A 15,266-nucleotide genomic window follows, 5' to 3' on the forward strand; every position below is an offset into this window, starting at 1 on the left:
CTGCCATGGTAGAGTTGTCGATGTCATAAATGTCATAACCAAACGCATATTCACATCATTAGCCTCCCTATCATTACTAGGATATTGATTACATACTAGTCGAGATACTTCATAGGGGGCAAACAATATTACTCCCTCTATCCATTTTTATAAGGCCTAACCTCAAATTTCATTTTTTTCCATAATTACAAGGCTAGATTAGCTAACCGATGTGTCATGCTTTTAATTATCTATCGCAAGTCACGCGTGCTCCCTCCCATTCCCTCTTGGGAAAATGCTCTAGTCCTATTTATTTGCATGGATGCACATCTGTTTTCACCTTGCCTCTTCGTTTCTACCTTGTAGGCCCTGTTTGGTTCATAAGTCCTAGGACTTTTTTTAATCCGAACTAAAAAGTCCTTCCCTGTTTGTTTTCAGGGACTAAAAAGTCCCTAGTCCCTCCCTAAAGGTTATTAAATGACATGTAAAATACCATGTTACCCCTAGTATACAGAAAAATAACAACCAAACAACACCATGGGGCGGCGGGGCAATGGGTGCAGGGAGGGCCATTGTTGGAAAAGTCCGAAAAAAGACTCTCCTTGAGAGTCTTCTTCATTTAGTCCCAAAAAGTAACTTTTAGTCCCTAGTAGTCCCTCCTGTTTAGTTAAAAAGTCTCTAAGAGGGACTTTTTCTAATCCCTACACCAAAAAGTCCCTGGAAACAAACACCTCCTCAGCCAATGTGTGCACTATATAAGAAGTTATGATTGGCTAACCATGCATTTAATGGAGACTGCATGCAAGATTTACATTGCGGTTTGGTTGGGAAAATCCTGCTATTAAAATATGTTCATTCTTTTCCGCAACTGCCTTGGTATGAGAGATTCAAAAGTTAGGCCCTGTAAAAATGGATGGAGGGAGTACATTACTTGTTCATTTAGGCCCCTCCCAATGCTCCACCTTGTACATGTGCTAAGCCTTCCACATAGGCAAAAAATCTGATGTGACAAGTTATTAAGAGGAGAAAGATGTGTGTGGTGACCCAGGAAGAAACAATGCTAAGCATGTGTACCTAGGCAAATCCTTTAAATGAAGGAAGACCACCAATACATGAAGAGCTTTAGTTGCTAAATCATTAAATGAAGCAAGCTTAGCTACCATAAACTAAGCACCTATGCATTGGAGAGTATAGTTGTTGAGCTATTTAATGTGCTTAGCACCTCATCTAAACATTCATGCATTAGGAGCAACTTTATATAGTAAATGTAGCTAGGCCATGGGGTGGAGCGGTGGCTAATAGGCCGGAAGGGGGCGGTGGCGATGGTGGCCATATTCGGCAGCGGCGATGATGGATTAGGGGAAGCGGCAGCGGGATGAAGTTTCACGTGCGCGGGCATCGTGTGACCATGATATTTATTTTGCGGCAACCGACTATTGTTGTATATTTGCAGCATGCGAGGCCAAAATGGATGCCCTAAAAATTTACAGCACGGTTTAGAGATAGGGTAGCTGCTAGAGCATCATTTTTTATACAAATGCCTAAAATCAATTTTTAGAGCAACTCCAAAGGGGCGTCCCATTTCGTCAGCCTGCGTTCGTTTGGGTTGGCGTGGACAAAAGTGGCGGCCCAACGCGCCGACCCAAACACAAATCACGTCCGCTTCGCGTCCGCACCGACGCATTTGCGGCCCAAATTTGCGCCCCAAATGCGTCGGCGCGGACACGGAACGGACGCCACGCGCGCCTTCTCGGTGTCCGCCGCATCCCCACCTGGCGGCCGTCCAACTACCTGCTACTCACGCGATCAACTTAATTTATGACCACGGGCCCACGCGTCAGCGACGGCGGTCGTCCTTTTTTAAGCCGACTGTGCGGCGGGGCCGTCCTCATCCAAACTCGCCGTCCACATCTAGCCAGCTCTGCTCCCCCATCGTCGGCAAACCCTAGCCATCACCACCACAGCGAGATGGGGCTCTTCTCCGGCGCCGGCAGCACCAAGGCCAAGGGTAAGACCCCCGTCGTCCCTTTCCCATCTGAGCTCCTCTCACCTCCGCCAGCACAGGCTCGCCGGCAGAGGCGGCGCATGAACGTGCCAGTGCACCAGGCGGAGTGGCACTGGCAGCATTGCGTGCCTCTGCGTACCCCGACGTCACCCTGCCGCACGACTGGCATCTAGATCCAGAGAGGATCCCAGTGCCGACGGCGCCGCGGTCTGCTAGGGCGCACGCGGAGGAGGTGCGGCACCGGCGGGCGCTGCTGACGCCGGAGCAGCGCCGCGACGACACCTACGCCATCGACTCGTCAAACTGGAAGCGGTGGTTCGCCTTTGAGTAAGAGGAGGCGAGGCACCGCGGCGTGCGTGAGGTCGACCGCAGCCTGCCGCCGCCCCCGCTTGTCGTCCACGAGGAGGACCAAGCGGCGGAGGACGCCTACAAGGCGGCCCTTGCGGCAGTCTACTGCAAGAGCGAGGAGGACGAGTGGCGCAGGATGGAGGCGGCGGAGGAAGAGGAGGCCCGGTACAAGGCGGCCATGGCGCATGCCATTGCCCTCTCCGCGGTCGGCGACTGCGTGGTGCCGCCGATGGCCCCGCCGTCCCCTCCCCGACGCCGCGTCAAGGCCGACCCGGAGCCGCAGCCCGAGCCCGAGCCGGAGCCGTCCCTGATCGAGCGCTACTCCTGGACGGGAGTACTGCGCGAGTGGGTGTCCGCGCCATCGATTTGGATGGGGGTGACGCCGGCGCAGGAGGTGGCCTACCTCGAGATGTGGCGCCAGTGACGGCTGGCCGAGGAGCGCCGTCGCGGCGAGTACGAGGATATGCTCTAGCGCGACCCCGAGGAAGAGCAGCGTGAGGCTGAGGAGGAGGCGCGCCAGGCCGCGACTGCACAGGTGGCCGCACAGCCCCCCGCGCCGGCACTGCCCGCGCCGGAACAACCCCCCGCGCTGGCACTGCCCGCGCCAGAACAGCTGCCCGCGGCCTACATCACCGCCGCCTGAAACATGGCATTCCCCTGGGCCGGCCCTACGTCGAGACCCTGAGGGGGAGGAGGAGGACGACGCCTAGTGCTGCGCGCCGCCTCGTAGTTTAGGTTGTTTTTATTTTTCTTAAATGCTAATGTGGACGCGTGGACTTTCACCGGCCTTCGTGGCCGACTGTAATGTTTAATTAATGTTTCTTTAAATATGCATGCGTTCTTTTTTTTCTAGCGTCGTCAAAATGGGTCGGGCCAGCGTTGGGCGCACGCATCGACCCAAACGCGGAAGTGGACAAAAAATGGACAAAATCGCTGTCTGTTTGGGTCGGCCGTTGGAATTGCTCTTAGACCATCGTTTTCGATACAAATGCCTAAGGCCAACTCCACCGCACGACCCCAAACGGACGTCTGGTTTGGCCGAATTTTGTCCCTTTAAGGCGGCGATGGGTTCGCCCATGTCCACGTTTGTTCGTTGGGTCATGGGTGCACCAATGCGCGGCCTTACCCCAAATCATGTCCGGGGTGGACGTGATTAAAAAAACAAAAAACTTAAATAAAATGCCTAAAAAGTAAATAAACGCACTTAAAAAACATAAAACATATATAGAGGTCACGGCCACAAAATGGCCCAGTTCCATAATCCACTTAAACGGCGCAGTTCAATAATTAAACATAAAAGGGAAATAAAAAAACGCCGCCCACGCGCTCCTGCCGCACCCGTTGATGCCGTGGCCGTCGCCGTCTTCACTGGCCGCCGGTGTCGTCGTCGTCGCTAACGAGGTCGACGTAGTCCGACGGCGTCCACAGGTGGGCCGGCGGTCCGCGGTGCACAGGGGCGGCGGGCTGGAAGGTGGCCGGTGCCTGCACCACCTCCTCCCGAGGCGAGGCGTCCCGCTCCGGCGACCGCGGTGGCATGGGGCACTAGTTCACGCCTCCCACGGCAGCCGCCATCTGCTCAGCGATGCACGACCAGCTCCACCCCTGACCCACCAGGCCAGGGTGGAACGCGGCCACCGGCGGCTCCTCCACCACCTCCTCCTTCAGCACCATCTCCACCTCGGGGATGGCGACATCGCCGGCCGCAGAGAGGGCCATCGTCTTCTCGAGGCTCGGCCACTGGCGCTCATCGTGCGTGTTCATGGAGTCCGCCATGACACGCGCCATGAGCCAGGCCTCCTCCTCTGCTGTCATGCGAGGAGGTGGTGGAGGAGATGGAGATGGCGACGGCGTGGCCGTGAGGCCGTGCACCCGCCTACGCCCGTGCTCCTGGGGAGCCGCTCGGGGCTCATATGGCCGCCGCGGCCCCGTCGACGTGCCGGCGAAGAAGGACGCCCGCCGCATGTCGTGCTCATCGCGGAACCAAGTGTCCCACAATGGCGAGTCGGGGGCGTACCTCTCGTCGTAGTAGAGGTCGTCTGGGAGGAGGCGACGGCAGCGCTGGATCTCCTGGCGGCACGCACGGTCGCTCAGCGGGATCGGCGGGATCGGCATGCGGTCGGCCGACAGGTGCCAGTTATTGGGGAGGTGGATGTCGCTCCAGGGTAGCGGCGTCCTCGTCTCCCAATAACGGCGGCAGACGGCCGCCTCGATGTAGTGCCGGTCGCGCTCGCCGGCGGCCGTGGGCGCGATGGAGAACGCGGGCGGCGCGGGGGCCCGACGCGGTGGCGATGGCGAGGCGGGCTCCTCCTTCTTTACGGAGTCGCGGCAGCGTCCCGACGAGGAGCCAGCCTCGCGGTCGTGCTTGCCTTTGCGGCCGTAGTTCCATAGCCCCATGGCTGTAGGCGGCCGGCCGGCGAGTTCTTGGCTAGGGTTTGGGACTGGGCCTGTCGGGTTTTGAGGAAGCCGCGGGGTGGCGTGGGGCAGTGTGGACGACGACCAGTCCACGGTTCCCATTTAAAAAGGACCGCAACCCCTCATCTGGGCAGATGACAAACGGGGCCGCCCGCGCGTGCGCATTGATGAGGCGGGGGGAGGTAGGTGGCCGCCGTTCACGCGGCCCCGACGCGGACGAGGCGCGCGTCAATTTGGTGTCCGCCGCGACCCAAATCCAGCGCACGTTTGCGCTTGAAATGGATCGGCATGGACATAAAATGAACCAGATGAATCCGGGCCGTCGCGTGCTGGACCGTCTCGTTTATCCATTTTATCTCAAACGGATGGGGGAGACAGAATGGGCCGTCCGGTGGAGTTGGCCTAAAACCGGTTGTTCAGGCGAAAGTCACTTTCATGCTCAGGTAGTTACCCTATTGGGATATGGTCTGTCGAGATGGTCTATTGCCCGATGTCAAACGTGTTTTCTCACCGCAACAAAAAGCAACATCAAACGTGTTCGTTTTGTTCCGTCGCACCGAAAAACTGACACATGCGGCTGCTGACTCGCACGCGATAGCAGTACCTCTGTACGAGGAGTGTACCAGCGAGAGGCGATAAATAGCAAAACTGCGCTCGTAAAGCCGCGGGGCCCACGTGCACCCCCGCACAACGAACAGCCCTCTTCGGGGTCACAAAACCGGGGTGCCGTGCGCCCGCCCGCCACGGTGGTGCCCCACCTCCTTTGCCTTATCCCTTCCGCTTCCCGGTGGCCCCCACCCCCTCGCTTACCACCCACCATCATCCGTTTCCGCCGTGTCACCGCCAGTGGGCCCAGATGGTCCGCTGCCCCCGCGTGTCAGTGTCCAAACGTTCCGTAGCCCGGCGTACCGTCCCAGCGCCCCGCGACACGTGGAGCTCGCGCGCTGCTCCCCGGCGCTTGCTATAAGCCATTTTTCCTCCATCCCCCACCTTTCCTCCTCCCTCCCCACTCGTGGCCGGACCTGACCTGACCTCGTGTCGTCACTGTCGCTCGCGAGACTTCGCCGGATTTGGAATCAGATACGACACGCCGCCGGCGACGATTTCAGCCGCCGGCTCCGTCGAGCTCCGCTAATCCGTGGCTCAGCCCAGCATCGGGTGGCTCCTGTGGCCTGATTCCACGCCCGATCAGGTAATTTCACCTCCTATGCAATAATAACTAACTTTAGGCGCGAGTGCGATTCTCTCGGCTGCTGCTGATTTCGTCCAGCCTCCGACGTGCTCCCCTCCGTCTCTGCTCTGATCCTCTCTTCTCCGGTTATTCCAATCCGGAGATTTGGGCATTTTTGCAGTTCGTTCCGCCTGCCGTCCGCGACTTGCAGAGCTTGGTGCGGACGGAACGTTCGATACTGTCGGATGTTTGCAGGGTTCACCGTAATCATCCGCAGGGGTTGGTTGCTCTGTTCGCAGGGCTCAATTGCGTGTAGGATTGGTTGGCGTTGTGTGGTGATTGGACGCCAGGCTCAGTTGCGTGAGAGATGAACACTTCACTCGAAACCGACCACTTGCATTAGAATCGATTGCGTGAGGGTTTGGTTTTGTGTGACTGCGTCTGCATACAATCTTCTGATAGTAATTTCCTTACTGCAGTGCAAGTCAAGCTTATATTGATTATATTGACAATCTTCTGATAGTAACTTCCTTGCTGCAGTGCAAGTCAAGCTTATTGATTATATTAGTTTTATTGATGATGCAGGATGGCGTTGAAGAAGGCCAAGTCCTAGTCACGCCTGAAATGGATGCTAGGGAATCGAGCCGTGGCCGGGAAGTACATGCACCTCTGATTCTATCCATGGTCTGTGACACTGTACGTCCATCCATAGACTTGAGGCAGTGATCAGGTTTGTTCAGTGCAAGAACTCGCCATGGGCAGTGCCTGCTCAAGGAACAGAGGCCAAGTGGTCCATGAGGATCAACTGTACAGTGTCAAGTTCTCCAAGAGCGGCAGCTTCAAGTGGCTGCTCCACACGCTGTCACGCAGCAGCTCTGATGTGCTCCGGAAGGCGCAGGGACCGGGCCCAGGTCGCCGCCCGTCGCTGGTGGAACTTTGCGTGGCCAGAGTCCGTGAGGTAGTCATGTGACCTCATATCTTCAGAGTTTGGCCAAGCGATGCCTCTTCTTGGCTGAGTTGATGTTGGTGATTGCAGGACATAAGTAGGTATTCAGATTTCTCCATGCTGCCTAGGGATCTTAGCCAGCAGATATTCAACGAACTGGTGCGCTGTAGCTACATCAATGAGGAGTTGCTGGGAGCTTTTCGCGACTGTGCTTTGCAGGTGAAATTTTGGTGCCTGTTTGGTAAACTGTTTTGAATGAAATAGACAGTGATGTTTTGTCTTAAATACAATTTTTAAGGCGAAACAATGGGAAAATTCCCCACTGCATTTTTTTATTAATATGGGTTATGTACAAAAGAATGATGAATAAAATAATACAAGTCTAGCTTATCCCTGTTAACTATGAACAATTACTTGATGTAAAATTAAAGTTCCCGTACCATCAATCAGGCCTTTATATGTAAATGTATTTTATTTTTCTCGACAAACTCTTATGTGTATTATCAGGGAGTGAAGAAAGGCATCTTATCAGACATTCATTGTTGGTTTTTCAAGGTTCACTCAGTAATTTACTCCTAGAATGCAATTCTTTGTCAAGCTTGTTCCTAGAAAGTAAAAATTACTTTGGTAAATTTATCCGGTAAGAATGAAAAAGCCCTATTCCTTAGGGAAGCCCATTTAATAGACCATTTGAGATCACTTAGGTAGCTAGCTACCTTATTCCTAGTCAGATGGCACTTCTTGCTTAAGGTAAATTGCAAGCCATGCCACCAGTTTGCTTGGTGAGCTAGACCAGAAAAGAAAAACTTGAAGGCTTCTATCACGCTCTGGGACGAGTTAGCCTTACATGACAACCAATTGATCTTCCACACTATTCGGTATCAGGATATTTGTCTGGATGAGTACCCTGGAGTGAAGGATGCTTGGATGGAAGTAATCGCTTCTCAAGGGCAGTCCTTGCTATCTGTTGACATCTCTTGCTCTGATGTGACTGATAGTGGATTGAATCTTCTCAAAGATTGCTCAAATATGCAAAGTCTGGCATGCAATTACTGTGATCGAATTTCTGAGCATGGACTTAAAACAGTGTCAGGTATGTGATGCCAATAGTCCAGTAGCTGTGCGAGTCTGGGGGGTGAATGTTCATTTTTATGATGTATGATGTGTGTCTTCATTCTGCAGGCCTCTCAAACTTGACATCGCTCAGCCTTAAGAAATGTGCTGCTGTTACAGCTGAAGGAGCAAAAGCCTTTGCAAAGTTAGTTAACTTGGTAAATTTGGACCTTGAGCGATGCCCAAAAATTCATGGTGGCCTTGTTCATTTAAAAGGTGGCCTTTTGTTCCCTGAACCAATTGTTTGTAAAGCATGCCCAATCACCTAATTTATTCCAACTTATACATTTCCATTTCCTGACATGTGATACATACATTTGTTTGTAGTCACTATACACTGGCATGCGGCCTATTTATTCGCATTCCGCTCAATAGCAAGTAGCTCCGAAAAACTACTTGCCTCTGTTGCAATAACATAACATTCTTTTACAGGCTTGAGAAAACTGGAAACACTGAACATGAGATATTGTAACGGCATCACAGATTCAGATATGAAGTATTTATCAGGTTATAATTCTTCTATGGCTAGTCTAAACCAATCTATGTTTTCATACACGTTGATCTACAATGCAATGCCCTTCTCCTTGTGTAGATTTTACGAGCTTGAGAGAGTTGCAACTGTCTTGCTGCAAAATAAGCGATTGTGGTGTTTCTTATCTGAGAGGTACCCCCCAAACACATGCTCTTGAATTGTTTTTTTGTTGTTGTTGACTAACTCTTCGTTTTTATTTACTTAGTAACCCGAGGGTTTATAAATTTAGCCGTGTTTAAGTTGTTGGTTTGATCTCTTAGGTCTGTCCAAACTATCCCACCTAAATCTGGAGGGCTGTGCAGTGACTGCTGCTTGTTTGGAAGCTATATCAGGTTTTACATCCTTTCCTTATAGAGCACCCTGCTGTTGATGCTACTCCCGTACAAGTTTCTTTGGCTTAGTCTTGCCCGTTGAAAGGTGCTGACGATTGTGTATAGTTTGATCTATTATGTATGTTGCAGCAGGAGGACGATTGGGCCTTAGAACTCTGTAGAAGTATGTGTGTCATGAACTTATTCACAAGTTACCACAGCAGTCTTATATTTTTATTCTATCTCTAGAATTCATGCCCCAGAGAGATGCCCTTTTGGTAGAAAGATAACATGATATCTTTATAAGTTTGCTTCAGAAGTTTAATGAGAATGAGTCAAAGTAACATATTAGTTAGCCAGATAGTTCTTCTGTGCATTTATGGGGACACCATGCTGTTCTATGTAAAAATGATGAGAGATGTTTTTACCTCTTCTGTTTCTGAGAGTCAGTGTATGGAGTTTAACTCCATTATTTTGAAGGGAAGCTTGTGTTGTTGACCGGAGGAGTTAAATGTTCCTTTTACAAGGACATTGTTATTTACGAGGCCTGAACTTACTATTTCACTGTTGCATGGTTACTCTGTTGTAATACTCATTTATGTTGTAGCATTCAGTTAGCATTTCATGCATAATTATGCAAATAGTTGCAAGCTCACTATCTGGGTGCCAAACTTCATTAATAGTCATGCTATTTCAGGATTGGCTTCATTGGTTTTGTTAAATCTCAATAGGTGTGGCATATGTGATGAAGGATGTGAGAAATTGGAAGGTAAAATACGGCACCAATTGATGACCATATTGTGAACATGACTCTTTGTTACTTTCTGAGATCATTTGTGTGTGATGGCATGCAAAATGGGATACATGTTTCCTTCTTTGAGATGTAGGTGTCTAGCTCAGTAGTTGCATTGATGGATCCGCAATGCATCTCTGTTTCCTTCACCCACAATTTTTTCAAGCATGCATATTTGTACCCTTTTGTGACCTGTATCTGTCCAAGTGTGTTCCTTTGTCCTGCACAGCTACACCCTTTTATAGCTCACTGTCTGGTAGCTCATGGTCTGGTGCTGCCTTGCAGGTCTTGTCAAATTGAAGGTTCTTAATTTAGGGTTCAACCACATTACAGATGCCTGCTTGATTCATCTACGAGGTGAGTATTAATCACTGTTTATATTTGTATTAATTTGTTGTATAGCAACATTCGAACATGCTAATATCGAAATCCTTGAGACACCCATCTACGCAAGCAACAAGTGTTTCACATATTAAAATGTTTACTTGATTGATTTGGTCATCCTATATTAAAATGTTTTGAGACACTCTCTTATTTTATCAGTTTTGTACTAAAATTAACAAAGTCATTGTTGTGCATGATTTCATAAAACCAGATTTTTTTTTTGTTTCTCAAACACGCACATGAATGCACTTCATTTTGTAGTAGGAGAAAGTACTGAGAAGGCGCAGATCTTACAAACCAACTAGAAAACCCAAACGAAAATGAAATAAACAAGAAACTAAGAACAGCCCCGAAGGAATTTATGCAAATGAAGCAACAGCATGAAACATGATTATTATCCTTCAAGAAAGATGGCTGGTATTTTATCTTTTTGCCTTTGCACAAAGATGCTTGTAAGATGAAAGCAGAGGCATGTCAAAGAACATGCAGAGGATCTTGCACTTCTGGCATGTATGTTATTCATTTTCTAGATCAAAATGGAGTGTCAATTGGAAGCACTTGTCTCTTGTATTAAATCTTGTATAAAAATATATTTAAAAAAATATAACCATGGAGACGCCCATTTGAATCGTGGATCCGGTATACTAAACAACACAACGCGGGGACAGTTTGTATATGATGTTCTTTGCTCCTTCCAGAATTGATCAATTTGGAGTGTTTGAACTTGGACTCATGCAAGATTGGTGACGAGGGACTATTGCACCTGAAAGGTGAGTTCCTTCAGCATGTCTTAATTTTTCTTTTCTTTTTTTGCAACTGTAGTAGCATGTCTCAATTCATCTCCTATTACATCTTGTTTTATAAAATGTCGAATAGTGCAATCATCGAGTTAACCAACTCGTGCAGTTTACTGTTGTGGAATGGCATATGATTTTTATTTACCAGACTTCTCTACAGTTAGCAGTATAGCATTTATGGGGCATTCTTGTTTGCCTGCAGAAATTTGTATTGAGCGTTTATGGTTAGACGATTTTAGCGCTTTCTGTCTAGAAAAATCAAATTTTGGCTCTCCTTTTTTTTTGAATAATAGCTCTCCTGTTGTAAAGCACTAATTGATACATTTTGCTGTTCTGTAGGCCTTTTGCAGTTAAGAAGTTTGGAACTTTCGGACACTGCAGTTGGAAGCAATGGACTTCGTCATCTCTCTGGTTTGTTTACGCTTTGCCAAATTCTGTTTCATGAACTGTTGATTCTCTGTTTCCCCGCTCTTTAATTTGCCTTCGTTTTAGTAGTCCAGTTGAAAAGTTAGCTTGTTACATTATTCTTGCTGCTAATTTGAGAGAAAATTGAACTTGCTTCTGCTGTAACCAATGTAAGCTGGGTGATCACCATAACACTGGAATATATGTAGTTATGTCTTGTTGGCTTCTGGTCTAATGATTGGTTACTAAATGTAGATTACTTCTAGTAACGTGTTTATAGAAATATTGTTTCATCTTGGTGGCCAATGCATTATCTTAGATTATATTGTCATTTTCTGGGCTGCCTACCTGTATTGTGGTCAGGTGGCTTGTGTCAAGGCATAAACCACTGGTTCACACAATTCAAGAAATACCACTTAAAGTTGCATGATAGAGGGGCCAATGCTGATGATGTACAGTGGTATGTTTGGCAATTTTCCATATCTGAAACTGATCAGTTATATCAGGAAATGACTCCACGTTTAATGGTACATTGCATGCACACATTTCATTGACAGTGTCCCCTGACTTTTATCTTGCTACATAAACAATGCCTAGCTTAATGTGCTCTCAACAATTGATAGTTGAGCCATAATATTCATCTTAATCACAATGCGGAAGTGTTATTATGAGGTTTATGTGTCTGAACTCTTACGGTCGATATTATTTTTCACTGTAGTTATGCAACGGTTCTTTTGCAGGTCTTCGGAATTTGCATAGCATGAATCTCTCTTTTACAGTGATTACGGACATTGGTCTGAAGAAAATTGCTGGCATGAATTCACTGAGGTCACTTAATCTTGATAATCGCCAAATCACAGACAATGGCTTGGCAGCTCTTACAAGTATGTCTCTCAGATTCCCAGGTCTTGTGATGATGGATAGTAACTCAGCCAAATTTCGTCGTTTGTTGCGTTAGTTATTGGGTTTCTAGTTTTTAAACTAAGTGTCTACATCTTTAAGCAGTTTCATTGGTAATATAAGGGTTACAGTTGTGTTAATAACTGGATCATGAAGAGTATCTCTTCAGGGCACTTCCATAACCTTGCCCCTAAGATTCCGTATTTCCACTGTTTACCTTTCTAGTGATGCTAAATTTCTGTCGTTTACAGAACTTGTGAACTGTAATATGGGCAAGAATAGCCCTTCATGACAGTGGTTCGCCCGGTGTCGCAATAATTTGTGGTCTTTCGGATGTATTTGGTCATAACATCACGTTGGCTAAAGTCTACTTATTTGGTCAATGCAGCTCTGACCGGATTAACGCACCTTGATCTTTTTGGAGCTCGTATAACTGATGCTGGGACAAACTGCCTCAGATGTAAGGGTGCATGATTAGATCAAAGATCGATTCAATCATATGACACCTAACATGGTTGTCACTATTTCAGGTTTCAAGGGTCTGCGGTCTCTGGAGCTCTGCGGTGGGCTAATCACCGACGCTGGAGTGAAGAACATCAAGGACCTCAAAGACCTGACGTTGCTTAACCTATCCCAAAACGGCAACCTCACAGACAAGACCTTGGAGATAATCTCGGGTACGTGCATCCTTCGCATTCTTTCTTTCGTTTCCCCGAAACTTCCGGTATGATCCTCACAGTTGTATACCCTTGTCGCAGGCCTGACCGCTTTGGTCTTGCTGAACCTGTCGAGCTCCCGGGTATCCAACGCCGGCCTCCACCATCTGAGGCCGCTGCAGAACCTGCGCTCGCTGTCGCTCGACTCGTGCAAGGTGACGGCCTGCGAGATCAAGAAGCTTCAGCTGGCCGCCCTCCCCAACCTGGTAAGCGTGCGGCCGGAGTAGTCCGGTAATCGGCACCTCCGTCCATCTGTAGATAGTCACTACGAGTAGAGCGGGCAGAACGTGCCTGCGCGTCTGTACATACGTAGTCTTGTGAGTCACGCGAGGGATTGATCTGATGATAGACTGAACTGCTGTTTATGTCGTCTACGGTGTGCCCATTAAAGCTGATGCGAAGAAACAACTGTAAATGCGTCGTGCTTCCTCCGCATTTGGGATGGTATGTAAAATGTAATGGCTCCTGTACATAACAGTTGGTGTTTGCGAAGTTTTGTCGCATGGTGCGCATGGTGCTACGATCCTGGTTACAATTCTCAGTGCGGATCGCTTTCCCTTGGCATGTGACGCGGCCACGCGGGGCACCGCTGTGGTATCAAACAACTCACAAACAGCAGCAGCCAAATATATTTCATGTTACCAAACAAACCACAAGCAGCAGCAACTAAATCATAAAGATGAAATCACAAGGATCCTATATAGATTAAGGACATGCCCTTCAATCCATACACAAGAGCTAAGAACAGGCCTTTCAGTTCAACTAAACTAGATGCTCCCTCACAAAAAAAAACTAAACTAGATGCTCATGATGTTCTCTTCGCATGGAACAAAACAGCTAGGGAGAACTTATACTAGAAGCACCTAGGAGTTAGATGTGAACACAATTAAAAATGAAGGACCTTTATATTAGACGCACCTACTAGTTAGATTTGAACACAACTAACAATGAAGTATATATAAGCGGACTTGTGGAGCCTCGTGCTGTAATTAAATCCTGGACAGATTGCATGAGAACTTGCATAACTTTTGACTCAAGACCTTAAATCACTCACCGTTTGTTGTGCACAAAAGATGACTTCAAATGTCATCTTATAGAGCACCTAAAACACTAGACCATTATAGAATTAATTCAATTTAGGTGGGCGGTTGCAGCTTGAAATCTGATGTGTCATTTCTCCCGAAATAGGCATCGGGACCTTTCCAACATAGATAATGGTTTTGCATGTGCCTTTCTTTGTCTTCTCCAATGGTTTAACTGCTCGACCTCACACGTTGATGCATTGGTCATGAACTAGTACAGATCATCCTATCTTTCCTCAAACAAAACCATCCTTGGTTTTGAGGTATTTTGTATTGACTTCTTCACATGAGGGAATTGCTCAACCTTGATTGTGTAATCCACCGTAGGCTCGACTACATGGTTTACTCTTTGATGTGTAGAGGAATACTTGTTAGACCTTCCATGGTGAGTACCATTGTGATGGAACTACTACAACCTTCCTAAAAGAAGATGACAAGATTACATTGACACCACATCGCATACCACCTTGTCCACATAACTTTCCACTAAAAATGCCACCCTCACACCATTCAACCATTTCACATAATATGACCAGGGTTACCTCCATGTTGATATCCAAGAGCAAGCATAAGATAACTACTAATGATGTTGATGTAGCTGCCACCATCAGTGAGATTAATGCCATCTCCTTCATCTGAACTTGGAGGTGCCCCGGTCTCAAAAGTACAATACTTTGCATCTTTCTTCTCAGATTTAGATTTATTACTTGAGTCATCGGTCATGTGTCTATCCTTTGTGAACAACACCTTCTTTATTAGGACAACCCTTCATGAAATGACCTCTACCCTTGCATGTGAAGTAGCTTCTTTTGCGGTTGTCTTGTTGTGTGAGGACAAATATACAACAATACTTCCATCAGCTTCCTGATGAGTTGAACTTATCCAAGTGCTTCATGTGTAGGTGTGGCTGCGGGCTTGGCGACGCTTCAGCTATTGATCAGAACAAACGACTTGATGCACAAGTTCTTGCAAGTCTTAATATGGCACCATCTCTATTCTTTCTTGCATATCTTCATTGGCCATGAAAGAATCTTAAGACTGTGGCCTCTTGTTGCTCATTCACCCATGTACTAATCATTAGAATCTTCGTTTCTTTATAGTACTCATCAACACAACAATTCCTTTTGTCGGTCGTTGCATTCGATCGTATAAGGTTCTTGTGAAGTGTTCGGGATCAAAGCGTCTCTGAATCAGATTCTTCATTAGCACCCATGCCTCCGGACGACCTCCGGCATGACATAGTAATCAGATTGTACCTTCTTCTCCTCTGTATAGCAGTGGTTATCAAAGATCTGACCCACACGGATCTTCCACTCCAAATAGTCATCGGGCTTAGATTCTCATTGAACGATGGTATGATAATTACCAATCT

At 47.8% G+C, this 15,266-nt stretch overlaps 1 protein-coding gene across 5 annotated transcripts; it reads left to right on the top strand.

Moving 5' to 3' along the window:
* The first annotated feature begins 5,715 nt into the window (after window positions 1-5,715).
* LOC125538879 (putative adenylate cyclase regulatory protein) lies at window positions 5,716-13,304 on the top strand. Of its 5 annotated transcripts, none has more exons than XM_048702193.1 (17): window positions 5,728-5,936; window positions 6,079-6,376; window positions 6,501-6,873; window positions 6,952-7,080; window positions 7,747-7,954; window positions 8,044-8,190; window positions 8,407-8,481; window positions 8,567-8,638; window positions 8,767-8,838; window positions 9,515-9,586; window positions 9,896-9,967; window positions 10,693-10,764; window positions 11,131-11,202; window positions 11,937-12,080; window positions 12,485-12,556; window positions 12,627-12,773; window positions 12,855-13,304. In XM_048702193.1, the coding sequence occupies exons 3-17, from the start codon at window positions 6,670-6,672 to the stop codon at window positions 13,037-13,039; spliced, it is 1,743 nt and encodes a 580-aa protein (XP_048558150.1). In that variant the 5' UTR covers window positions 5,728-5,936; window positions 6,079-6,376; window positions 6,501-6,669; the 3' UTR covers window positions 13,040-13,304. The 5 variants fall into 5 exon arrangements, with proteins under 5 accessions (XP_048558146.1, XP_048558150.1, XP_048558147.1 ...); XM_048702190.1 differs by having other exon boundaries at window positions 6,097-6,376; XM_048702192.1 differs by having other exon boundaries at window positions 6,097-6,270.
* The last annotated feature ends 1,962 nt before the right edge of the window (window positions 13,305-15,266 follow it).

Source organism: Triticum urartu, chromosome 2, assembly GCF_003073215.2.
Source record: "Triticum urartu cultivar G1812 chromosome 2, Tu2.1, whole genome shotgun sequence".
NCBI lineage: Eukaryota > Viridiplantae > Streptophyta > Magnoliopsida > Poales > Poaceae > Triticum > Triticum urartu.